The sequence below is a fragment of the Cheilinus undulatus genome, linkage group 22 (genome assembly GCF_018320785.1).
Source record: "Cheilinus undulatus linkage group 22, ASM1832078v1, whole genome shotgun sequence".
Lineage (NCBI taxonomy): Eukaryota > Metazoa > Chordata > Actinopteri > Labriformes > Labridae > Cheilinus > Cheilinus undulatus.
The window spans coordinates 20494035-20521552 of NC_054886.1; the positions used below are offsets into that span (position 1 = coordinate 20494035).

General features: G+C 38.5%; 1 protein-coding gene across 4 annotated transcripts in view; it reads left to right on the forward strand.

The window, feature by feature from the left end:
• elavl2 (ELAV like neuron-specific RNA binding protein 2) overlaps nucleotides 1–27518 on the forward strand; it is a 61688-nt gene that overhangs the window by 22354 nt on the left and 11816 nt on the right. For 3 of the 4 annotated variants that reach the window (XM_041779605.1, XM_041779607.1, XM_041779608.1), the window contains exons 2-5: nucleotides 6066–6156; nucleotides 7126–7369; nucleotides 21591–21694; nucleotides 27213–27366. In XM_041779605.1, the coding sequence (XP_041635539.1) occupies nucleotides 6085–6156; nucleotides 7126–7369; nucleotides 21591–21694; nucleotides 27213–27366 (574 nt within the window). In that variant the 5' untranslated portion in view covers nucleotides 6066–6084. The remainder of the gene's footprint in view (nucleotides 1–6065; nucleotides 6157–7125; nucleotides 7370–21590; nucleotides 21695–27212; nucleotides 27367–27518) is intronic. The other variant, XM_041779606.1, reaches the window with a different exon arrangement.

Genomic DNA, 27518 nt, shown 5'->3' on the forward strand with positions numbered 1-27518 from the left:
CCCCAACCCAGTAGACTATGGAAGCTGAAAACACAGGACTTCAGGCAACTTGGATTCTGTGCTGCTCAGCTCTTCCTCTGGACTCTGGGATCTCGATTTCCAAATATAATGATAATGTTAAATTTATTCTCATCTGAAAACAGGACTTTCAACCTTGGCCTGTTGCCAGCCAACTGGCCTGACCTGAACCTAACAGAGTCTAAGGGGTTTTGTCAAAAGAAAGCTGAGATACCAGGCTCACTAGTACAGATGAGCTAAAGGCCAAGCATGTTAATGTTGAGTGGATGCTTTGTTTTTTAAGTCTTGCAGACTTCAAAGTTTTAATTCAGTTAAGACCAAACACATTCTCCGTTTCATCAGCTAAATTAATATTTTCAGGTCTGTTGTAATGGTTTTGTCTGTACATCTCATTTTCACCTTTTCTTTAAGTGCTTTGGAACTTCGGAGACATTGTAAAACAATAAGCAGAGCATTTTGTTACTGTTGTAAACATTTTTGTTCAGCCATATTTGTGCTATGTATTCTGGTCTAGTCTGCTTATTTTCTCCAGTGAGAAGCTGCATACCACACTGATAGGATTTCAGGCTGATATGTAATCACAACAGAAAGATGTCTAGTTTCTTGATGAATCACACTTAAGTACATTGTCATTTTTAGTCAGGATATGACAGTAGACAGTCATCAAACACGCTCACAGAACACCTCCAGTTTTTCACACTTGAATAAGCTGAGGTTGTAATTATTTTCTAATCCAATATGAGTACAGAACGGATCTACAGCTGTTGGATCTGACTGACACCGAGCTGTTTGCCACAATTTGTACTTTCACGTGCATTTATGTACATTACAATGTGAAGCAGAGCCAATCAGTGCATCTGACAGTGACAGTTGAGCTGTTGCAATGCTGTTACACAATTAACAGCCATAAAAGCATCAAATAAAAAGAAACAGCTTGTTCAAATAATCAGAGGTGGTCCTCTACAATCATGACAGCTGCACTGAATTAATTTAGTCAAGATTCAAAACAGTACTGACAAAAATGTGATTCAAGACAAGAGTAACTCTCTAAATGTGTCAAATGATTTAAAAAATGTCAGGAAGGATTTATGATCTCTCCAGTAGAAGTTGATGTTTATTGACATCTATAAACATTCAGACTGCAGTGTGAGAGTGCAGGAAGTTTAGGATGGAAGAGAAATGTTGACACAACGCAGAGCAAACAAGAGTGCATATCTAATTCTTCCTTTTCTGAAATATTTGATAAAGAATTTAAGATTTAATATTTTGATTCATGCATTATCCACCTCTCCTGCTCACTGGTGAAGCTCATAAAATGGCTCTTAGGCTGTTTTAAGATGACCCCACTAAGAAATATTGATCAGTTTTATTGACTTTCACTGGTTCATCTGACAGTTGGAATGCTGTTTTCATCACTTCAGTAGAGAAAATCAATTCACATTTCAGATGTTGCAAGTTGACGTTTTCACAAGAGGCAACCAGCAAGATGGAAAGAGTTCATAAATAGGACACTTAGTGATCAGTTACTTATGCTGTATGGTTTTTATATAAGCAAAGCAACAAATGTCAAACATTTGCATCCAACATACGAACGTCTGGCACATTTATATCACCTCTGACCTCTTGTTAGTGTAACATAGTGCCATACAGTATGCGACTTAGGTTGCATTCACACCAGAGCTGTTTGGTCCGCTTTAAACAAACTCTGGTCCGTTTTCCCGGATAGTCCGGTTCGTTTGGAGAGGTGTGAAAGCTCATACGAACTCTGGTGTGAACCAAACAAGCGGACTCTGGTCCACTTAAATACAGGGGTTCTTGGTTCTCTTCAAAACCAACCCTGGTGTGGTTTGTTTGAGGTGTGAAAGCAAAGGGGACCAACTTGTGAAACAAAGGCATAAGGTGACACAAAATGTAATAATTTACAGAATTGATTTAATAAATGTGATGAATTTACTTTGCATGTAGTGTATTGAAATTAATTCATTTTTCTGTTTTTTATTCGAAAAACATGGTGGCATCATGACAAAAAACTGGCATTCAAAGTATTAATGCATAATATTGTTTATAGCTACCCTATAAAAAGTGCATTTTTTGCCCTTTGCAGCTCGAGTGTGACTAATACTAAATTATGATAATATAAAGAATAAAACACACGAACTTATGAACAAGTATAGTCATCAGGGATGAATTGAGAAGCCCAATACTGCAACATAGATGTTTGGATTAGAGGTCTTTTCTCCTCAGAGCTGCTGTAGACCATGATGGTTCAGAGCTGTATCAGCTGCTGAGACAGCTGAGGGCATGGAGGGGCAGGGGAGGATTGGGTATCTCTGTTATCAAGGTAAACAGAGTGGTTCTGGTGAAAAGTAAAAATCCCATCTATTTTTTTTCATAGTGGACTTTATTACAAGTTGTAATGCCATCATAATTAAAGGAAGACTTACCACAATCTACCAGAGTGTGAAACGACCATGTATGTTCCAGTAGAGGACATGTGTTTAAATGATATCAACCTTGTTTTAAGAAAGAAAACAGCGAATTTGTGATGTAGGCAGAGGAACCACACTAATCCCAGAGTGTCAAAGCCATTTGTGTAACCCGCGGTTGCTGTGGTGATTTTGCAGCCAACTTAAATACGTAATAGATTGTTTTTTACCCACGCCGATGAAATCGGCAGGGGGTTATGTAAAGGGTTCTGTATCTTTGTTTGTTTCTTTGTTTATATGTGTACAAGATAACTGGAGAACGGAAAGTCAGCTCTTCACCAAACTTTCAGGGAATATTGGGATAGTGACAGGGAAGAATAGATCAGATTTTGGTGATGATCCATGCACCCATTTGGTTTTCTCAGACTTAGAAATTTTGAACACCATAGTAATCAATGGGAGCGTGAGTTCCTCGGTGGCGCTGCTTAGGCGTGGTTCTGCCGCCTCAGACGGCCATTCTAGTTTTTAACTACAGAGGACTGAATGGACGCTTTTAATTCTGCAACTAACCATGCAAAGCTGATGGATTAGGCAGATTCCATCTTTCATGAGGCAGATTCATCTCGAAAGCTTTACTCTGAGACACTTGTTCTGGGTCAGAGAATGACTAGAAAATTCAGTGTAATTTGAGGACAAAGAGTTGGTAGTGCGGATGCAGGTTGAGCTGCAGTTTTATCAAAACTGAACATTTATTTAGTGGAAGCAGAGCAAACGACTGCACTGAAAGCTGTAGTGGAAAATAGGTTTTAGCTCTTCTGACCAGTTTTGGCAAAAAATTGATTTACTAACTGGCTCCACTGGCAGTAAAGAATCATTTATTGACATGATGACAGCTGGGTGTCGAGCTTTTGTCAGTCTAGTCCTCAGCAGCAGCTTACAATGGCTGTATCATATGTTATGTTGCTCTGATTGCTGTTATGAGACAAAATGTTTGTTCAAACCTGTTTGAAAATCTTCTGCCCTTCCATAGCCCCTTTTATGGGCTGTTGCCCAGATGAATGTGAAATATATGCCATGTCATGTGAAACGGTATCTGGCATGTCTGGGTATAAAGTCGCTGGAAAAGTGGCAGCAGCTGACACCACATGTGTCTCCTGCCTCTAGATCAACCATTAGAAAAGTTGATTTGTAGTTTAAACCTGTTGAAGGCAAATGCAGTACATATTTCTATGGCAGTATGTAGACTTTAAACCCTTTGAAGTTGGACCTGAATTGATCAACATCACTACTATATAACCAAACACACAGATTTTCAGCTGAAGAAAGTAGTCTTGGGGTTTAGTTACTCTATAAATGCTCAGTAGGGCTTTTAGGACACTTATGGTTATCATTTTTGACTTTTCAACCAGTACTTTTAATGCTGTATAATCAACCTCATCACAATCAGGATGTTAAGCTGTGCAATTAAAAATCCTATTAAAGGCTGCAGTTATTTTTGAATAAATTGTCTCCGTGCATGCATAGGTTCTCTCCGAGTACTCGGTCTTCGTCTGAAACACCAAAGACATGCTTATTAGGTTTACTTGTAACTCTGAATTGTTGGTGTGTGGTTGTTGACGACCAGCCCAGGATGTGCCCCACCTCTCGCTCTGTCACACCTGGGATAGGCTCCAGCAACCTGCGGTGTTAAAACTGATGAATGGAAGAAACTGCAAAACAATTGCATTACCAAGATTGTGCAGTCCACAATGCAGTTCTGCTTTGCTCACCTAATCAAAAGCCAAAACAAATCAATTTTATCAAAATCAGTCATGCATAAGGCTGTGATGAGACTCTTATCTCAGACGAGATTTTGTACAATTTTTAAAACTTTGATTACAGAATGTATGACTGGAATTTTTCTCTTTAATTCAAGTAAAAAAAGACAAAATGCAAAGCTTGCAGGTCCATTTTGAAAATTTTAACTATTAATCGTCTTGCACTGAATATCAGTGCAAATACGCAGGCTACTGAAGTGTGTCTTGCCTAGTCCCGACTCTTTTAATAGCACCTCATATCAAATATTCATGCATGGTAATATTCTGTCACAGCCCCATAACTTCACTTAGTTTTGCTGCAGTTCCATTGAAAATAAAGATAATAGAATCAACTTTATGTCTGAACTACCTTGTTTTAAAAAAAAAAAAAAATTAAAAAATGTGATTAACTGCAATTCAAAAAGCCGCATCAGTTAAATGAAATTATTTCTCATCGGTCAGGGAGATGACCGTTAAAAACATGAAGAAATCTGCTTGTCAATCACATGCTGCTTTCAACAGCAGGATACTTATGTCTGAAATTGTTTTGTGGTCTGCTGTGTAAAACAGGCGGTGATGTTACGCCTAGTTTCTGACTGAGAAATCTAGCCACAGCTGATGGATGTGTGACACAGAATCAGTGAGATAAACGGTGAAGGTTGAGGCAGGGAGGAGCCATCTCTGCATGTATTTATGTAATAATTTAACCCTATATCCTCACTGTGACTAGGCAGAGATATTTAGCATCAGGGAATTTAATTCACAGATTTTTTTTTTCCCCAAATCTGCGGGTACCATACAGCGTGAATGAGCGTGCATATGAGGGGTTGCCACTGGTAATGATATCTGTTCATGTCACATCATTTGGCTGATCGCAGATGCTTGGAAACGGGGTCAATATTTGATACCAATGTTAATCCAATGCGTCAGGGAATCTGTAATCATAACCTTGGATAATAAAGAGAAGCCTTAAATCTATGTAAATTATGCATGTTAGCTTTAAAGATAAATAACTTACGAGCAATAATGATACAAAGATGCAAGAGTAGCTACCTATTAAATACCATTTAATTTTTTAATAGTTGTAGCTTCAGTGATGCTAAAGTAAATTTTCATTGTCAACTGTGATCAATTTTGTAATTTTCTTTCTTCTTAACAGTCCAGCTAAAAGCAGGTACACTGATGGGAATGTAAACAGGGCCACCTGTAATGTTTGTTTGTGTTTGATGGTTAAGGAAGTATTTTTCTTGAACTTCATCCTCCTAAATTGTATTTTGAGGTTTAGCTGTTGTTTAAATTAGCAGTCTTTTTGTGGTGAATAATGTTCCAGTGGAGTTTTTTTTGCCTCTGTTTGTTTGTGCTCTCTGTTTTTTTTTTTTTGAGTCTTCCGACCAGTGCTCAGCGGTTTGTTGAAGCGAAGCATGCAGAGACTTGCAGACTCATAGGTTGGCCATTGCACTTCTGTTTGTGCTGATAATACGTGCTGGAAGTGTTGGTGTAGCTTTTGTGCGGCGTATGCAATCTGAGCAGACTGATTAAATTGTTTGATATTGGAGATCATTTTTGTGCATCCATTCTGCTGATTGCCATCCCTCATGCTTATTGCCAGTGTTGCTTTGGCCAGGTTTCCCTCCAAGCAGAAGATGAACTGTGACTATAAGAATCATTGCTTTTTGCCCCTTCCTGGTGAAAGCCACTCTGCATGGACAGCCAGTAAAAAAAGCCTCCTTCTCCTCTACCCCAACAATGACATGTGATCACCTCTGACTGTTGCTTGTGTTCTTGTTGATCTAACATGAAGTACTTTTTGTGTCCACATTTTCAGACGGCAACTCCAAACTAACATGGCAGTCAGACTGTGCGATGTGGCTTCTCTGCTTAGAAGTGGTTCGTGGGCGCCTGAGCCTTGGACTGGGGTCTGTGGCACTTCTTTTTTGTAAACATTTGGCGTCTCAGTGCTCAGGCCATACCAATGACGTTAGCTCTAAGTTATATTCCGATAATCCAATCAAATTGATCACATTGTTGACACTAATCACAATTTGGATTTGGGTATTTTGGGTTTGTTCATGAAAAGCTCCATGTTGTGGCTGTCTGTCTGTATTGGTATGGTCTAAAACTGTGTGCTTTGACATGTTATATTTTTAACTATTGCATTAATGTCTTTGTGCAACAATCAGTAAAACTGTAAATGCCTTAGAATATAATGCACCGTGGTGTTACACAGATCTGCTCTCTGCACGTGGTGAATGTGTTAATAAAGGAAGACTCTTCATACATCAGCCTCTTTAAAGGCCTGCTGTACCATGCCAGCATACTGATGGCTGCAGATTGGTGCTCCTGTAGGTTTTGCAAATCTAGTTTTTATTGCCAAATGAAGTGCTTCACTTTACCTCTAAAGTTTTGTTAAAAGTTTGCTACTTCTTAAATTTACTAGTGCTCTACTAATGGTTTAATCTGACAAATTAATGGACCGCATTGATTTCCTACTAATAAGAGTCTAAAGTTTGCCTTGAAACAAAAGCAGCAGTCACAAATAGAGGAAAGGGAATTAAATGTGCAGACTTTTTTTTCCTACCTCCAACTTTCTTTGATCCAACTTTTGTAGCAGTGTTGGATGGACTGCTTCACATATTTGTTAATGAATTAAGTGCTAGAGGAACAAACTGAGAGTAACAGGCCAAAGCTAGCCTGTTTGAGAGGGTAGGTGTGTTACTTATCCATAGCTGCAGGAATCGTTTTTATGTTGAGGTAAAATAAATAATGATTATGGTAACTATAATCTACACGTTTGAAGAGAGTCCTTTCTTAACTGTGAGATGGTGTTGTGATGCTTGTGGTCGATTTGTACCTGGTTTTAACTGGATTTCTCTTTGTCTCTTTAGCAGGTAATTGCAGCCATGGAAACACAGCTGTCCAATGGGCCAACTTGCAACAACACGAGCAACGGTCCTTCAACAATCTCAAACAACTGCTCCTCACCTGTAGAGTCAGGGAGCATAGAGGACAGTAAAACTAACTTGATAGTCAACTATCTGCCTCAGAACATGACCCAAGAGGAGCTCAAGAGTTTGTTTGGGAGCATCGGAGAAATCGAGTCCTGTAAACTAGTACGAGACAAAATCACAGGTAATAGCTGCTTGTTTTACTTTGACTGGTGAACTGCACAGGGCCCAACTGATACAGTGCATAGCTTCATATTGGCACATAAGATTAATTTCACATGTAATGTAGATTTCATGTTTATCTAATGCTTTTGAAACCCTTTCAATAATTTCTCTTTCTAAAACAAATATTGTATCAGTAGAGCCCTGCTTTCAGTATTGTACATGCCATGAGCCTTTCTGTTTATGCATGCACAGTTTGGGATTTCCTCTTTGTGTATTTGACTTCTAGCACCATAAATTATAAATCATGACCTTTTTACCTCCAATAAATGCAGAGGCATTCGTTTTGAAAGGCAGCCAATCGTTCTGCATCTCATTACGGAGAATTTATGGCAGTCTCCTCCATCCATCTATTATAAAGCCTCCCGAGCAGCAGTATAACACTGATTTTAATTGCTATATATACTGCTTTAATATGCAGGATGACACTAGTGCCACTAGCAAAATGGCATTTCCAAATCAAAAGGAGCCCCGGGGTGATTAAAAAGGATTCTGTGGAAATGGGGCCTTCCACTCTTGAGGGATGTTTGTGTAGTTTTAACACAGAATTTAAACGGACATTCATTTTAATTGCACTATTGTATCTCCTAAATGTCAGCAGTTAGGAGGCATGCATATCAGTTCTTATTGTCATAAGGAAAGTTAGCAGAGACTCTTAGGACTTTGATGTTTGACATTAGTTTGTAGGTAATGATTGAGTCTTCTGTATGTTTTTTTTGTTTTGTTTTTGGTTTTTTGGTTTTTTGCTTGTCATTTTGGTCAAGGTAATCTGAATCATCTGCTTATTTGATGCAGCTTATAGCTCTGCACACTTCTGTGATGTATGCACATCTGTTTCATTCACAATTGGCCCAGAAATCTGGACAGCATGAGTTTGAGGGAAAGAGCTGCCTATGAAAATTAGACTGGAGGTCAGGTAGCTCTTATTGAAAGGCACTGCTGAAACTTAAATAGTTTGTTTATATAATGACTTTCCAAGGTAGTCCTATTCATTAAATTCACATCATTAATAACCCCCAGCTTAGATCTGATTTTGAAATATTATTAATGTTTCATACCGGTTCATATTTGTCATAGCTGACTTGTATTCAAACTGTGTAAGCATCAACTATACTTACTGTCACATCCTGTAAGAAGATTTAGGCTGGCTACTGACAAGAGCTGGGCAATTTAACCAAATTTAGATGAAATCACAAAATAAGCTGCTGCAATTTTCAAATCGCTGAAGGTGCAATACTTGAAATGTGTCAAAATGCCAGTTTACCACCATTTTTTGCAGCAAGTGTGTTGTTCCCTAACATCATGCAAACAAAAGTATTTTTTCAGAGGTTTAAAAAAAAATCCGTATTTCCTCATTTTTGCGTGTTTTTTAGTCAAAATGAGAGTGGCATAAAAATGACCACTCCTGTCAATGCAAAAAATATATCAAATTTGAAACAAGAGTCAAAATAATCAACATTAAATAATTATTCATATACATTTTCAGCCCTAGGTTAATCCATCTAACATTGCATTATATAGTATAGAATCATTGCTTGTTTGTTGAAAAAATACTCAAGATGAGCAACTTTAAGTCACATTTTGAAATGCAATTGCTATGTTGGAGAAAACAGGCAGAAATGAGAATTTCTGCTTATATGTACAGCTGACAGTTTGGCTTTTAAAGACTTTAAACATTGGCCTCACAAACAAATAAACTGATAGAGTTTTAGGCTGAACCAACAAACCTACATCCGCTGAAACCTTTCCTGTGTTCATCTCTCCTTACACTTGAAAGTGTGTTTTGGGCACTTAAATTTGTTCGAACTGAAACTTTAAATTGTGTGTTTGAGGACCTAAGTTTTAGGTCTGAACTAGATTATCGCTGTCTATTGGTATCTGCTAAAATCAAGTTGTAAGTATCAGCATTTTGGATATTGGCAAAAATCCAATATCCTGCATCCTTGACCCATCACTGTGAGACCAAACACCTGCTATTTGTGGCAACAGTTTTACAGTCGACATCCCACAGTCACAACATTCCAGATAAACCTGCGTGATAAAATGTGATTTCAGAATATAAACAAATATGGAGGACACATACAAAGGGTGCTCAACATTCTCAGCTGGCTGTCCTGGCATTTTGTAGTTACAAATAAATAGGAAAATGATATGGATGAAACCCTGGCTGAGAACATGGTGTAGTTGTCTGTGAGCCATTAAAGTACGTAATATCTTGTTGGTGATGCCACTCTGCTTGCTCTCATTGGTTATTGTGGGTATCCTGTTGGAGGCTCAGACCTGATGTCATAAATATCAAACGTTTTATTCCAGATCAGAGAGCGTCTGTTGGGACATTTCTTTCTCAACCACAGTATCCTTCATCAGCCTTATGTTAGAATGTCTTTGTCATAAAGGTGCATTAAGAGTTTTATGAAGGTGTAAATCTGGATTCCTAACTGTTTCAAGTGCTGATCTCTTATTTCTTAACTGACGTTTTTGTATGTAAAGCTCCAACTTATGAAGAGAAAGGGCTATGTGGAGGAGGATCAGAGAATCTGATCTCTGATTACTGGGAAGCATAATTAAGCCAAAATCCTAACGCCTCATCTTGCTGTCCTAATGTGGCCTGTCTCTATAACACTGAGTCCTAACAGCATGCCAGCATCAGATGTCACATCACATTTTGAATGCAGACAAACAGAATTATGGCACTTTGTATTGACAGGGGTTTCACGGCTGTGAGCCTAATAGTCAGAAGAACAACTTTCAGTCATTGTGTGGATTAATACACAAATATCTCCATGTTGTTAAGCTGGCTGATAGGTTTTGTTGAGTGAGGTACATAAAAGAAAATAAAGGGACTATTCCTGTCAGACATCACTGATGTCTCATCACCCTCTTTCCTTGTTCTTTGCTCATGTCGATAAGCGCAACAGAGAGGACAATACAAACGGGGTGAAAAACATTGCGCTGTATTGCTTGCATGCTATCAGGATACAGCAATAGGAATCATTGCAGTCAGGCTGATTTTATCCCTGAAGCCTGCTATCAGTGTAAGATGCTTTTATTGTCTTGAGTTTTTTTTTTAATTGATCTAGGCTTTGACCCCGGCCCAAAAGGTGAATCTTTGAAATGTCCCATAAGCAGCAAACACCCACACTTTGTTTTTTTTTTTTTGTTTTGTTTTTTTTGTTTTTTTTTTGCCTGCTTATACCATACCTTAACAACATGTACACCAGCTCTAGTCAGTGACAAAATCATCTTGATTACATTGATTACTAGGGGTGTAATTGCTTTTACATTCATCTCAAACCATGACTGCTCAAGGGGGTCACAGTTTGATGCACGGAGTTGCACAATGAATACGTCGGTACCATTTAAAAAAAGCAAACAAATGTGACAGGATATACCCGCCAAGCTAACTTCTGTTAAACAACCAACCAAGGAGAAAAGTTACCCCTGCTACAGGAGAAGCACACCTCTGCATGGTTTGTAAAAAGCCTCAGGATGCAAAAGCAGAGAGGGTCAAAGACAATACCGCTGCTTATACATTTTATAAACTATGCACAGACCTGTAGAAGTAGTGAACAGCGGCTACAAGAGTGTATTTTAGCCCACTTTTAGACTCTATTGCAATGTCCCGTAATGTGTTTACATGAGCTTTAAAATCAGGTGATATTAGGCTCTTTATTTCTGTTTTGCTTTCTATTTTACATTTTAGTATATAATAAGTATAATCTGCATGGTTAAAAAGATAATAATGGGTAAGGGAAAAATTGTTAGAATTGTAAATCTGGGGCTTTATGTCCCTTTACTATTGATGAACTGAGCCGTTACACCCTTGTTGATTACTACTGTAGTATCCTGACAACAAGCCAGTCATCTGCAGTAGTTTGCTAACCTTGCAAAGCAGATGGATAAGCCTGTTTCCTTGTTTTTCACTGGCAAATCCATCTTGCAAAGCTCCAACCTGAACCGTTTGGGCCCGGTTAGAAAGTGACAGGACCAATCACCGACGAGGGGCAGTACTTTCAGGTGCAGCAGAGTCGTGAGGTAAACAAGCAGCAGCAAGAGCTGCTGCAGTTATGGAGGAAGAGTTTAGCGTGGATGCTGCTAAAGCACCAGTTTTATCAGAACTTGACGACATTTCTTCGTGAAAAGAAGAACAAAGAACAGCAGTGAGTTGTTTTCTTTTAAAAAACGACAAAAGTCCAGTACTTACATGTCTATCATCTCCATATTTCACGTTATTCCTCAGTAGCTGCACACATGCAGCTCGATAGCAGCTACGTCATGTGTTTTGTTGCTCTTATTGGCATGTAGAGATGTGATAGACAGAGCGTTCATCCAGTCACACGCAGAGTTTTTTTCAAAGCCTCTGCCTTTTCTCAAACGTTTCCTATTGAAGCTTTCCCAGATGGATGTGTGAAACAAATCCATCTGGCGTGTCAGGTTAGTAGTTTGTTTGGTCTGCGTGAAGTTTTTGCCCCGTCATTTGCGTTGAGATAGGCAAGGAACAAATAAAGAGGGAGATGACAAGACCAAGGAATATTTCCTTGATTTTCTTTCACTTTCCTCACTCAGCAGAGCTTATTAGCTTGCTTTACATAGTGGAGATAGTTGTGCATCAATATCTATCTGTGTGTTGAAACTCTGACTTGTGTCAACATGGAGGCAAAACTATTTGGCTCATAGCCATCAATACGAAGCATCGCACTTCAGTTTGTCTGCATTCAAAAATAAAAGGCCCGATGTCATAATTTTTTTTTTACCGGAGAGAAACTGAAATTCACAGGGCAGAGAATGAAATATTTAACAGATGCAGTGTGGACAGTAAGCGTCCAATGCTGCACAATGTGATGCAGTATCTGATGGTAGCATGCTGTTGGGACACAGTTTGCACATCTTGTTTTGTCATATCTCCTACTGCTCTACCTTATTTAACAATAAAAATGCACAGATTTTAGCAAAATTAACTCTACATTAAGACCTTAAGCTAAACAGATGTACAGGTGCAAAATGTCCTGTATGATTAGCGGAGTCAGAGAGGGAGACAGAGTTAGATCTTAAATAAATATCAATCATAACCTGATGCACAAGTGACCCTTTTGATTTTTGCCTTTTTTGTGAAGCAGGGAAGTTTTGTATAAGTGTAAATGGTCTGAATAACTAAATAATAACCCCAGAAATGAACCTGAAGTAAAAACATTTTGTGTGCTTTCACTTTGACATGCATGCTGGAAGTGTAACCATACCTTAGATTCTGGCGTAAGGACCTATTGATGCTCGCTTATTGGGTTCTGAGTGAACTTGCGTTGTTGCTCATGATGTATAAAATCAACTTTCACCCAAAATAAGAGTGCAGCTCATTTGGTACGTTCACTGCAGAGTAGAAACCACGATAAAGGAAGGGAGGCTGCACTCTGTTTACCACACATGTCACAGTAAGTAGTCTCTTCATCTGTGTCTTTTTCCATGGTTGTGGGAAGCTAAAATCAAAACTCCATTGAAATGAAACTCAGTTAATCAGCCTGCACTGGTTGGTGTTTATGTGGGGATGGAAGTCGTGTTGGGCTTTAAGTATGTTTTTTTTGTTTGTTTGTGTTTTTTTTATACTGGATTTAGACTTCTTTCATACACAGATGAAAATTAACTGTCAAGTTTGTTTTGCACGGAATAAAACTCCTTCTGCAGTCATACATACAAGAAATACATTTGATTGTTAATGTGTGAAATGGGCTGAGCTGAACCGACAAGTGATCCTTGTCTAAAATCAGAGCTGAGCGCAGCCTGCCGGGTGATTGAACATAAAAATACTTGATAGGCTGCGTAGGAAGGAGGAGCAAGTGGGAGCACAGCACTCCCAGATAATTTAGTGCGAGGAACTAAATAAAACAGGTGGTTAGAAATCAGCCTGCCCTTGAGTTAAAAAGGACTTGAGATAATACTACACGCCTCCATAAGAAGGGGGAGCTGTGAAGATGTAGTTTGACCAAGAAAATTGTTTCCTGAAGCCCCCTGATGAGTCAGATTTACAGACCAGCTTTTAAAAACCCAGTTTGATCTTTTAGCTGACCTTAAAAAATAAATAAGAACATCAAAGATGAAGCAAAACTGTGCCAAAAGTGTAGGTTCCTGCGTGGTGCTGTAAGTATGCTTCTTCAGACGAAAGTCCTCTCTAAAAGCAGAAGAAGATTGAAGTAGATTTAACCAGGCAGTCTGACTGTGTAGATGGTCAAAATAGGCGTTTATTACATGGTTTTAAAAAAATGTTCATGCTTATGCAATTAATAAAAGTTTGAATTTTGATTTCAGCTTTCCATGATTATTAATCAGGATAACTGAGATGTAAGAAAGTGTGCCACATGCTACGTTTTGTTCATCCCTATTTTAAAGCTTTATTTCACTCACACAAAGACACTTCCACCATAAATGATGGCATAGGTTTAAAGAGAACAAAGGACACGGGGATTGACACTCAGTATTCCAGTCGAAATTTAGTGACAAGTAGAGATGTTTATGAAACCTGCTGGAGTATTTTTTTGACAGTTATGTTTTTTATTATTAGTTTAAACTTAATATTAGGTTGTTTTTTTTAAATCCATTAATGATTTGTCTTTTGTCAATTGTGGTGTTTCAAAGAATGGAAATTTGTATAGGGTAAAAGCTGCTTTCAGCACATCGGACCAGGAAAAATCAGAATCAGCCTAAGATATTACAGTATGTATGCTCTTTATCTGACAAATAACCTGAACATTTTATGTCTGAGCAACTGAGTCTGAGTCTCTAACAGCCAAGTATGGCGCGTCTCTATAATGTGCTGTTTCACATGTACAGGAAGAGGAGAGCCTATATTGATCGGTTTGAGGGAAAATTGAACATTTGTTTAGTCTCACACCAAACCATCCCTGCTGGCATATCAAATCTAATTTCCCAATGACAGAATTGAGGCTACTGGAAATGTTGAGCAGAGAGTAGCTCTGCAAATACACTAGCCACAGTGACTGGTGAGTAAAATGCTAATGTCAAGCCCTGTTTGTGATTAATTTTACCATAATTGAGCAGCTCTAGTTCATGGTTTGTAGTCACTTTTTATGAGGTGAATCCCATTTTCTTTCATTTTTAGGTCATGTGTTTGACCTTTTTTTTTAACCCAGTATTAGAATTTGACATTTTTTTAACAGAAGCAGTTGCTTTTTTTGATGCAGTGTCTACAAATTGCTGTATCGTCCAGTGTAAAACAGAATTTATTTCACTGTGGGATATTCTGTGCCTACCTTTGATGGCATAGTATCCGTGGGTGAGTTTTTTAAAGCTGTCCTGGAGAAAATCTAAGCTGCTGAATTGGATACAACTGGCTGCTTGATGTTTATTTATGTTCTTGTGCACCTCTGCATTCATGTGAATCTTTTATCTGTGCATCAGATAGTTGAATACATCTGTGAGAACTTGCATGTGTCATGTTATTTTCCAGTGTACGACTTCGCTACAATGAGCATGCAACGTGGGGTTTAGATTCACACCCGTTTGACTTCTCCGACTGGGAGCTTCTGTTAGATTGGATTGAGGATGACAGTTGCAGCGGCATTTTTAGTGAGACGAGATGTGTAGATCTTCTGTTCACAACATGATTCTGAAGGCTGTTTGCATCGGTGGTGATCTGATTTGGAGCATTTTCCCATATGAAGCAGAGCAGCATTTCTATTAAGGAAATGGAAGATTAGCCGAATGAAAAGGGCAAGAGAGGTCATAGTAGGCCAGCTCTATTCTGACAGAAGTCATGATCACATGAATGTTTGCATCAAATGCATTAATCAAACCTAGATACACTTAACACCTGGAAAAATGGGCAATAAAGGAAAATAAATGAGTGGAAAAACCATAAATATATAGAAATAGTTGGTAGAGGAAATTCGTCACACATAGAAGGGCACATTTCTTTCAGGTTAATGTTTACAAACCCTTGCAATGCAACAGTCGTGGATTTTATTACTTCTGTTAGTCAGAGAAATAATAATGCTTTCACAATTATCACAACTATTTTAGATTAATAACTAAATATAATGTATTAAATCCCTCTGTAGAATGTTAGGTGTTATTTATTGCTGCCCTAATTAATCTACTTTTTATAGTTAATCTAATCTTACAGATGGCCTGTGAAAATCCTTTTGTTTTTAAGTTTCTTTTTGGGTTTCAATGAATTGATTGAAGTTAAATGAACATAAGAAAATTGTGCAGTTTTATTGATCACTGATTTGTGATTAAATCCTACGTTGTATTGGTGGCAGTCTACAGGTGCTGATGTGTTTGTTTTCCACCTGGTTTATTTACCTACAGTTTTTATTCTTTACTTAAAACAGGAAGCAAGGATGACAGCCACTGTGTAATGGCTTTTATTTTGTTACTTTTTGCAAACATAATACCTCTCGGGTAATGCTAGATAGTGTTGACACTACCCACAAGTCCTGCATCTCAAATTACTTTGTGGTCATTGTTGCTGGGCCCATAATCATGCCTCCACAGTGGTGCTTTTACTGTGTTTTTTTCTGGAGATAAAAACATTCAGCATAGTCAAAAGAAGCTGTGCTGCTAACAGGCAGCATGAGATTATTCTTATACTTTACATTCAGCAGTATATCTGTAGAGTGGCTTTGCAGCAGTTTGGCAAATGATTTATGTAATGTATCACTCCTCTCTGATTTAAGGGGAGATTTATTATTGGGCAGAAAATGTTACCTTGGGAACTTTGATCAACCTTGAATCGATATCAGTATCGGCATCCGTCCTGAATTTACAATCAGTCCATCTCTTTTCTCAAGCTTGGCAGGGTCAGTAATTAGGAAAACCCCTCAGAAACAACAGATAACAGATTTTTATTCCTCAGAAACATTTAATTTTAAACTTCCTTCACACAACTATAGCTGGATATCCCTACACACTAGTCCCTGGACAATGAGATAGAAACTGTCCTACCATCTGAAGTCTTCCCGTTTAATCATAAATAAACTAAAGATGTCAGCTCTAACAATTTCTGCAGGTCAGCATTTGAGCCAAAGTCTCCGTATGCTGATTCTTATCAGTTTGATGGTTCATAGTCTGAGTTGCAATGTCTTTTTAGATTGTGTTCTGTCATATTCGTGAAATTAGTGATTTTAAACATCCTTTTGGATTGTTGGGCTATTTCAGGAAAGATGGCTGTTTCTGCCTTTAAGAACTAGATTTTGTCTTTGCAGTGTTTAAGAATAAAACGGATGGTATGTTGCAGTAGACTGGGTGCACATAAATGGCATCTAACCAGCAGTGTCTCATAAATGAAGCCGTTAAACCAGCATTTTCAGAAATCCTTTTTATCTGATAAAAGCCTGAATTGGGACGAGAAAAACTGACTTCAGACTCAGTTGGGGGAGAAATTAGGCCCTTAATGTTATTCAAAGCCTCCGAGTCATTTCTCAGGAACGATGCTCTGATTTCAATTTCAGCTCTACATAAAATCCTATCCCCTCCAGACTGTGTTGCTTTTGTCTCTCCCTCGGCCCCGTGGCAATGGATTTAAGCCAGCCTACATCTGTGTGCTGGTGCTACATCAGATGTTAAGTAATCACCAGAGAGATGCATGCTTCCTCTCTGCTTTAAATGTTCTCGCCTTGGCTGCTGCCGCCGCTGCTGCAGCTTAGTCTTTGTGTCGTTTTTTCCTCCCACTATGGGCAGCTCTCGCCTTTCACTGGGTGCAGCTCTGCGTTTGAAAGTGCATCACAGCATGTCTCCTCCACTCCTTAATGACAACTGAAAGTGAGCAACTTGTTCATAATAGGAACATGTTAAAGGCCTCCCAGTCATGGCTGACAGTGTAGCTGGTGCTTGATGTTTCCATAGGAGGATATCACTGTAAGGGCCCATGTGCAGCATGTACAGTAGAACACAGGAAGGCAGGCGTTACCCTCCAGGCTTAAGTAAAAGTGTCATTTCACCAGCTGATTTCAAAGGCTCGGCATGTTTCTCCTGGCTATAACAGTCCCAGAGATGCAAGGTGAAATTAAGTTTATGAACTTTATTTGATCACAGCAGAATAAACCCATGAGAGCAGTGATTCATGGTGGGAAGACGAATAAAGACAGTATGGCGGCATATAGGGTGTTAATGCTGCAAGCCATATTTGACACTGCTGTCTGTTTAAATTATCCTTACTGATATACAAATAAGTTCTTGTGACATCTTTGAAAAATATAAAATGTATTTATCTGAGAGGTCTGACATTGTGCAGAAATTGAGAACATGTAGCTAACAAGATGCCTTAGAAGAGTTTAAAGAGTCTGATTTTAAAGAGCTGTCTGAATTGTGTGAGTAGTGGACACTTGTGGATTTATTGGATTCTCCTTTACTACATCTATGCATGCTCAGTCATTTCTTTGAACCTTTCATGTGATTTTGGCCCGGTGGAAATAACCACTCATAAAGTCTTAGTTAAAAACCAAGTAGTTTGCGTGCCGTTTTAATATGCTGAAGCAGCTCGAGATGGTGAACTTGACCGGCAGTGGAATTGCAGAGAGACCCAGCAGTGTGGGTGGAGGAAATTGAATTGCCTCTGTGCACATAAAGAGTGGGTGTCAATCTATTGTACATTTTAGAGATAAACTGTGGAGGGAGGGGAACACATTGAGCCGCGGCTGCTGCACTGTGTCAGAGATGAGCTGCTGAAAGCCGAGGAGTCGCCTGTCGTTTTTAATCTAAGACGTTTGTCTTTGAGTCATTTTGAGATTTTACTGGAGGTTGTTAGACTAATAGATGTTTGTTGAAAATAAGATTATGATTTCTGCGTTGTTCATGCTCTGCCAAATAAGGAAAAAAGATCAACTGTTCTTTTTTAATCTCGTATTATTGAGACTGAACGTTAAGCTGCATTGATTCTGTTCACCATGGGAGCGAGAAAAGTCCTCACACTTTGGTAAAATACTGTTTTTGAGAAAAAATGAACTGAACCTGTCGGTATTCATGTTTTAAACTTGCCAAGTAGTGCTGCACGGCTAGTCTAACCACAATCACGATGTCAGGCTGTGCAAATGCAAAATCCCGTATAAGGCTGCAACTATTATTTGTATTAAGTGAAAAAATGTCTGCAGAAAGGCCTTTAAGTTAACAATGGTGCCACTACTGCACTTTGTAAAAGCACCTTTATTTTCAAAAAAGGGGGGAAAAAAACTCATAATTGAAAGCATTGCTTTAACAACTTCAGGTTTTGTATTTTTCATGGTACTCAATATTTGTTTTTAGTTGAGAAATGCACACTTCGAAACTATCATTATTCTCTACATTTTCCTTGATAACCTAGCAAGTACTCATGATGCATTTGCATTATATATCATCATTTTTGAACTGTTTGTTTTATGTTTTGCAAGATACAACATAATTTCTGTGACATAGGATGTTTTTCAAAAGTATGTACATAAGAAAAGTACAGGAATCAAATGAAATTAAAACAAAACAATAGAATTTGGCATGAAACTAACAACAGGTGGCACATTCCAGCTGAGCATGGTTTATACTGCATTACTATTGGCTAATACCTCTTTTGTAACAACCCATATTACTATACAAATATATTTTGACACAATTTAAACTACATATAAAAATGTCCATCTTCATCTGTAGACTCGCAGTCGACTGTTAATTGTTTAGGCTTGTTTGAGTTTTTGCATCCTTTTTTTTTGGCAATCAACAGAAGTATCCAAAACATTTATCTGTGATCTGTGCTGTAAATCCCATTATGAACAACTCCTGGGAAAAATCAGCTGAGAGTCTAAAGGGACAGTCACACCTAGAATAATTTTTCTTTTTTAACTGATTTTCAATCAGTCCCTGAAGGTGTGTGTGATCCCCTAATATTCCACAATTTCTCTGACACAATGCTATTGTAGTTTCTTTTACATATAAAGAAATTGTAAATTGCAATTTTAACATCCCATCAGACTTCTTCCATAATTGACTATCAATTCTCCCACAGTATCTTCAATCATGAAATTCAGTTCTAATTCATATTTTCCCTGCTAATTGTAATATTGTCCATCATAACTGTAATCACACATCAATACCAAAACATGAATACCAATGCCTATTAGTTGTCTTTGTAAATTATTAGGTTCTGTTGATTTGCACTTTTCTTTATGCAAAAAAGTAAACTTTAAGGCATGTGGTGAGGGTTTATGCAACAGTTTTTCCAAAATACTACAAAATATTATCTTGCTCACACTTTGTAATTAACAGGGATGCACGATATTGGATTTTTTGGCGACATTCAACACCGATATTTACAGGTACATTTTTACCAAAGCGGATATCTATTTTGATGTTTGTGTATATATAGGTCAGGCCTTAAATGTCAGTCTTTTAGATTTTGGATAAACAAAAATGGAAAACGATAACTTCAGTGCTAAAACAAACTAAGTTTTAGGAATGAGGATGGGAAAAAAAGACTTTAGCTGATGTAGATCTCCTTAAAACTCAGAACTTACTTGTGCAGTGGTTCCCAACCTGAGGGCACCCCTAGAGGGGGCACCAAAGATCTCAGGGGAAGAGGGCCTGTCTTCTCTGATGTCTGTCTGTATTTTTTCAGATTCATGATTAGAGACATAATATATGGTGGTATATTTGTACCTGCCTAAAAGACTCAAAATATGATGGAGGATCTGTTAATTTTTGAGAAAAGGCATATTTTTGGGGATAATAAAGTTTGTATATTTACAAGAAACCAAACCCAGAATCTCTGAGTTTAATGTTTTAATGAAACCTTACATTTCCATTGAAATTTTACATTCTAACCTTAACAATTTCAAGTTTTTAAAGTAAAAAATGTATAACATTGCCAAGTCACAATTTTACAAGAAACCAAACTAAAAAAATGTTTGGATAACCCCAGTTTACTAAAATGTCTCTTCTTAGTCCAAATGATAATGATAATTTGATTAATTTGGGATAAAGTCAGAAGTGCTTCTTACTCAGTGCCATTAAAAGTATTATTTGATCAGGCTCTGAACTACAGGACTTGTGCAAAGAAAACTGCTTCATCTGGTCTGATTTTTGCAGTCATCTGGACTCAACTTCATAATCCTCAAAAGTTCAAAGTTTTGCTTCATATAAATTTACGGTTTTACAGTAGAAAACGGAAATTTTCCCTGAAAATTAACTGATTCTCTTAATTTTTGTTTTGTAGAGTGGCCCTTAAACACTGTCGTAATTATAATAGTTCATACATACAGAGATTTTTGTCATAACCTATTAAATAGGTAGGTTTATTAAGATGAGATTTTGTCAGTGAAAACATTTGAAATTGAAGTTTATTTTTTACAGGTGGGCCCTGGGGGGGCTCAGCTTTTCTTAGATACAAACAGAGGGGTAGGTACTAGGCTAGTGCATAGCCAGCTGATATTTACAGCACATATAGGTGGATATTTGCAGCCAACATATTGGTTGCAAAAAATATCCATGTTTGCAGATATTTTCAGCTAATATCTGTTACCAATATCATGCAACCCTTGTATGTAATGATGATACATTGAGTCAAAACCTGTCTATTTTGTCTTGTATCGCTGAATTTGTGCTATAACAGCCTAAAAACAGCGTTGTTCTTAATAAAATCGTTGTCAGGGTTTGTTTTTAGCCTTTGCTTTCATTAAATATTAGGGATGGTAATCACTAGTGGCCCTACGATACAATATTATCATGATACTTGAGTCATGATTTGATTTTATTGTGATTTTAAACATTTTATAATACAGTGAGTATTGCGATATATTGCGATCTGTAGTAGTTTTTTCAACTATTTAGCTGATTGAGCTTTAGTCTTGCCCTCATGCTTGTCATATTTCTGCAGTATTTCATTTTCATGTAGCACTTCTTGCTAACCTCATGTGTCCTGCCCCTCTCATTCGTGCCCTGCTTTCATTCTAATGTCCTTCCCCTGCTGCAGCCATGTTTGCTTTCTCCTGCTCTACGACCATCACCTCTGTCAACCTCACTGGACAAACAATTGATTTTATTTTTCTATTATAGACTTCAGTTCAAATTAGCAATTAATTCAAAAAAAAAATTGATACTTGATGGACGAGATGATACGATATATCACCAGACAAAATATTGCGATACTATGCTGTATTGATTTTTTTCTCCCACCCCTATTGAATATGTTGTTTCTTGTGTTGTGTTTGCAGGGCAGAGCCTAGGCTATGGATTTGTCAATTACGTGGACCCGAAGGATGCAGAAAAAGCCATCAACACCTTAAATGGCTTGAGACTTCAGACCAAAACCATCAAGGTAAGATTTTCTGCACATTAAATTTAGAAATCGGCTAACAGGCATGGACATGTTCATTCTTATCTCTAGAGAGCGACCTAATCAGGGAGTCATATTCCACTCACTGAAAACTGTTACCATTCATGACCGCAAAAAAATCTGAGACGTGCGGTTGAAGACGGGCTCTAAGGGCTAGAGTCGAGGCATAATGAGGCAGGAGAAATGTGGGGTGGAAAGGGAGCCTATTGTTAATCTGGGCACATGCGGCTCTGCCTGTGACTCAAGTAGAGCAGAACTGTTTCTATGGTTGCATGTGCTGTAGCACTGCTGTATGTCTTTACAGGGAGGTGGCTGCCATTAGCATTCATCAGGCAATGTAGCACTCAATGTGTTGCGGGAAAACCTCATTTGCTTTGTATAGTGCTGCAGGATTTGTGGATGGTGGAGACAGATTATTAGATGTGATGTTTTTCTGTGGTCTTACAAGGAGCAGACCAGATTCCTCCTCACATCTGCAGAGAGGGTTTTAATAAAAAGGTCTGTGACCAAAAATACATTTAGTGATAGGAAATTCATGTGTGAATGGTGCCAAATTGTGAGCTGCATGCTTGATAATTTCTGTATTTAACATCTGAATACTGAAGCTGAAGATGGGGCAGGTTATGAACCGTACCTCTTCATTCTAATGAATCAAACAGAGCACATCTTTTTCTCCTCACCTCATGCTCAGTTCATACCTCTGAAAGTAGAACATGGCAACATCTTTTTTATACATCACACATACAAAATCCTCTAGCCGCTCTGTCAGAAGTGCAAATAAACCCAGCGAGGTAGAGGAATATACTTTGCAAACATTAGCATCAAATGAAGTGTGAAGGTGAGACTGCGAGGGAGGGAAGGAGGGATGAAGAGAAGCGAGGGAGTAGCCTGGCTGTGGGCAGGGAGCTTTAGCTTTCACGTTCGCTTTGTCAGCCTTCCCTTCAGGGCGGGAGCGAGGCGAGAGTGAGAGAGATGGGGTGACCGAGTGGAGCTCTTATCGATCTGAGAGCACAAAAAGGAATCCTTTTTGAAGGTTTAATTAAAGTGAGTAAATCCTTTTCATACAATCCATTGCATAAGACTGCAGAGAGGGACTTGGTATAGGACAATTTAAGACTCTAATTAAATATATCACTGGTGCTATTCAGGTAATGAACAGTGGTGCCAGCAGACAGAGGGGACTCTGTATTAATCCTCCACACAGCCATCAGCTCCTACATTTAGGCTGCATCGCTATCCTCTGCATGTTATTGTAGAAATGTCTACATGACTGAAAACGGGACGGTGCACTGGGCAAAAAATGACTTTATGACTACTCAGGGGTGTAATGATGTATTGATCTGCAGGACCTGGTAGATGACTCTCTGCTTTCGCTCTGTTTTCTATTACCTGTCTGTGTTTATGGACGAATGTTGATTTATGCTGCATATTTATCCAGACAGGTGCTGGGGGCTGTGCACATATCTTCTCACTTTAGAGACTCGACTGGGCGAGATTACTTTGGAGAGGCAGCAACATAAGCTCTGTTGTCCTGAGCCGTATCTGGAAATTATGAATTTATTTTTAAAATGCGAGACGTCTAAACAGGCCCGATGCTGCATCCATCTCTGTCACATTTCCAACTGAGATGATGGACAGCAAATGCACCAGATTAACTTTTTTTTTCCTGGTGGACTGATCTGTCACTGCCCATGAACTTGACAGGAGGACAAACCAGGGTGTGGACAAGACAAATTACTGCAGTGCATCATCCTTATTGCCATTTTACTCCAACAATTATAGAAAGGGTACAAGGGGGAAAAAACAAGAGGTCAACTGTAAGGTAAATCGCAATGCACCAGTCACAAATTACTTGAAAATTTGTGATTTGTTTGAGTAAATCTAACTGCTTGAGACTATAATGTTTTATACTTACTTGCAATGTGTTACTTAATGTGCACTGTCCCTTATTAAATAAATCAGTACGTGTCTTGGGCCCAAAATCAGCCATCGGCAGATGAGATTCTTGCTGCAGTAGGCAAAGGAACATTTTGTTGCAGTCCTGGCTGTTATTGATTTGTACAAGGAAACGTGTTTTTATATTTTCCAGTATTGCAGCAAAAACATGAATACAAACATTCACAAATATAGCTGACAGGAACACCTTGTAGTTTAACTAAATGCATTCACATTAGTCAAGGTACATGCATTAGTTGTAATTTATCATCAAACTTGTTTCAGTTTGTTTCACAGACAATTTAAATCTGCTTGTTTTACTTCCCTTCTTCTCTCTACTCTCTTAAAACACAAAAACAGACGAATAGTTTTGTGCCCTGAAGGTGTAAATGGTGAACTGAACGGTTCAAATTTTAACTCACTAAGGGGAACATGAGCAGAGTTCACTCCGGAGACAGAATGACCACTCACGTTAAGAAAATCATGTTAGTCACTGAGCACAGTGGCTATTTAAAATCTAGTCTGTAGCATAAGAGGTTCATTCACTATAGTCAAGTTTATGTCACTTTAAAGTCCTTAGATTTATCGCTTTTAATCTGTTCATTTTCTTTGCTCTAATTTAATCAGATTAAAAAGTTAAGATAAATGTAAAACACTCATCCATCAATCAATCAAATGTAGAAATACCATGGATTGTGAACACCCTAGAGTCAAGTAATAACATTTTAGTCTCCTTGATGACAGCCAAACTTACTTCTGGTCAGTTTTTACCCTCAAAAATCTACTTCTAGCTCGTCAAAGTCTTATCTTCCTCATTAAGGTGTCATAGTTTCAAAACTGAAGCACCCCTGCTGTGTTCAGAAGTTGAAATTACGGCACCCTGCATGCGACTGACATGTCTGTCTCTGTAGAATATGTCCATGCCTGACATGTCTTTGTTTGTGCTTTTGAATGTAAAAAGCTGAATCCCTTTTTTTTTTTTTGACTGCCCATGTTTTCACACGGTGCTTTCATTCCGAAAGTGTTCATGTTATTTAGTCACTGAATTTACTTGCAAGCCCTGCAGTTGAGTGGCGACCAGTCCAGGGTGTACCCAGCCTCTCGCCCAGTGTGATGGCCTCCAGCCGCCTCCGTGACCCACAACAGGATAATGTTGTCGAAAATTGATGGAAGGATGAAATTGCTTGCATTGGGGTATCTGCTTAACTGTCTTAAAAACAGTAGGCTGTTTGTACATTGTTAATAATTTAAACACAACAGGTTAGGGGTAATCTAGGATCGTCTCACTAATCATTATCTGATTACCTCTGGCAGAATTTACTTTTCCATGTGGCGCTTCAGCTGCAACGTAAAGATGTTTCTTTTAGCCCCAGCATTGTCATTCATCCATAATTATCCTCAGACTGTATGGAAGAGATACCGGGTTGCCTTGCGGTCACTTCTGCTGTATTAGCGAAAAGAGAAACAAATGTCAATGTGGTTTTCTCACAATTAAGGTGAATTATTTTTTCCAGAATCAAACCATCATGCTGCGGCGTTGTTGAATGTAAAAGGCTGATCTTTACCAGGTCTGTCCTTAAGAGGAGAGGAAAGCAGCTGTTTAACGGCATCAGATTTAAATGGGAGTGTGATGAGACACTTATCTCACTATTAATCCTCATTTACTAAATTCCACTCCTTACATATGGTTTGTCTTGTCTAGCCATGACTCAAACATGCATTTAGCAGCACTTCATATCAAATATTCATCCATTTTAATAGTGTCACACCCTCATTACTCCACTTCCTATTTCTACAGTAAAAATAAAGATGTATGCAGTTTGATAAACCTGAGCTAACTTTATATTTTGAAAAAAAAAAAACATTTAAATATGATTTGGCCTGCAAAAGACTGAAATGTTAAAAGCGGCATCAACTAAAACAGTTTCTCGTCCTCTTATCATAAACACAGAGAAATCTGCTTGTTAATAACATGTTTAATGCAAACTGCAGGAGATGTGGGCTTTGACAAAAAGCGCCGGACAGAAAACGCCACAATTATTAGCAACTGTATCTCCAGTTTTTGGAGCGCAGAGCGCACTTCCCAGCTGGGTGTATATATGTTTACCTTTGCGGTGTGTAATGGGCTACTTGAATGAAGTCTGTGATCGATGTGACATGCAGCCAACAGCTGATGGATGAGTGACAGACACGGTGATATAAACGGAGAAAGTTGAGACAGCGAGGAGGAGCAAAAGTCGAGGATGTTAGGCACATCATCAGTTGGCAAGCTGTCCCTGTGCAAGAATCTGCGTGCATTGTGCACTGTTTAACACTGAATTCTTCTCACTGTGACTCCACACAGATGTACAGCAGCAGGTTTATTGCACAGTGTTATGATTTGTTTTCTTTAGTCTGCAGGTAACGTGCAGCTTGGACAAGCATGGGAGTACAAGGGTGGTAGGGGGGTTGGTCAGCGGAGATTCAAACAGATGATGGAGAATCAGCTGTGCACTGTTTCTTTCCACTTAAATTGGACTATTTAATGATCCCTGCATAACTGTGTATCCACAGCCTATTCATCTTGAGACCTTTTTAACCTTGGCGTGAAATCTTGTGATGTTTTAGTCTTGCAAGATCTCTCAGCACAAGATCTCGTCACACCCCTAGTTTTAAATAAAGAGTGCACTGATCTTTGTTTATGTTTCAGGTAGTTAGGGAATCTAACTGCTGAATGGCTTTATACACAGTTTTAAGTATATGTGTGTCCGAAGTTCAAAATTCGATTTATAATGGATGTTAGCTTTGCTTTATGTAGGTATTTGTTTAAATCATTAGAATATTGTCATTGGGAGCTGGTTAGCACTAAGCTCCACCCGATTATCAACACAGCCTTCTTTTAATTGTGTACACTAAAGCCTGAGATTGGGTTAGGGTAATTTTTGTTCTTACATGCCTTTTTCTCATTTCTTCCCCCTCTGTCTCCTCTGCTCTGCCTCCTCCTGTGTGCAGTGGTTGGTTCAAAATTTACAGGGGTGAACTATGAATGTGGACATGTTCATTTTAAGCTGTGTGATGGAGATTATTTATGACATATCACAACAATCATCCTAAACTAATAGTGCAGGGTAGCAGCAGCTGCAGCAAAAAATTAGGACATTAGAAGCATCCAGTGTTAAGGAGACATCACTTAATCTGTGCATTCACTGGAGGGATGTTGCAAAAGTCTTAGCTCCCTCTTCCCCACTCTCTCTCTCTCATATGCTTAGGTGATGGCGACTGTATATGGATAAAAGAAAAATAATCATTGATTCAGTGGTTGTGAATATACCTGCAGTATGTCTTTTTGTGCCAAATGCTGGTATTTAAAGTAAGGGCAGCTTATGTTAAATATGGGGTAATATTTGCATGCTCAGTGTTTGAAGTAAGTCACAGAATCTGCAGCTCTTCTCAGTTTTAACTAATAACACTTGATGATGAGTAGCTTATTCTCTGTAGTTTGAATTGGAGGCATCTGGATGCTTTTCTCTTGTTAAAAGCGGCTATAGATGTCACAGTAATGTAAAGTTTCTGTGTCCACCTGCAGGTTTCTTACGCACGTCCAAGCTCCGCCTCCATCAGAGATGCAAATTTGTATGTCAGTGGCTTGCCAAAAACTATGACTCAGAAAGAACTGGAGCAGCTCTTCTCTCAGTACGGACGTATCATTACCTCACGCATTCTGGTGGACCAGGTGACTGGTGAGTAGCACACGTCTGTTCATGGTTTTCTCCCTCCCCCCCTTTTTTTCCCTCACTGACTCCTTGAACGACATAAGCCACTCTGAGGTTTGAATCAGCTGTAGAAGCACCATGTCCCCAAAAGCATGATTTCCCACAAGTTTTTCATAAAA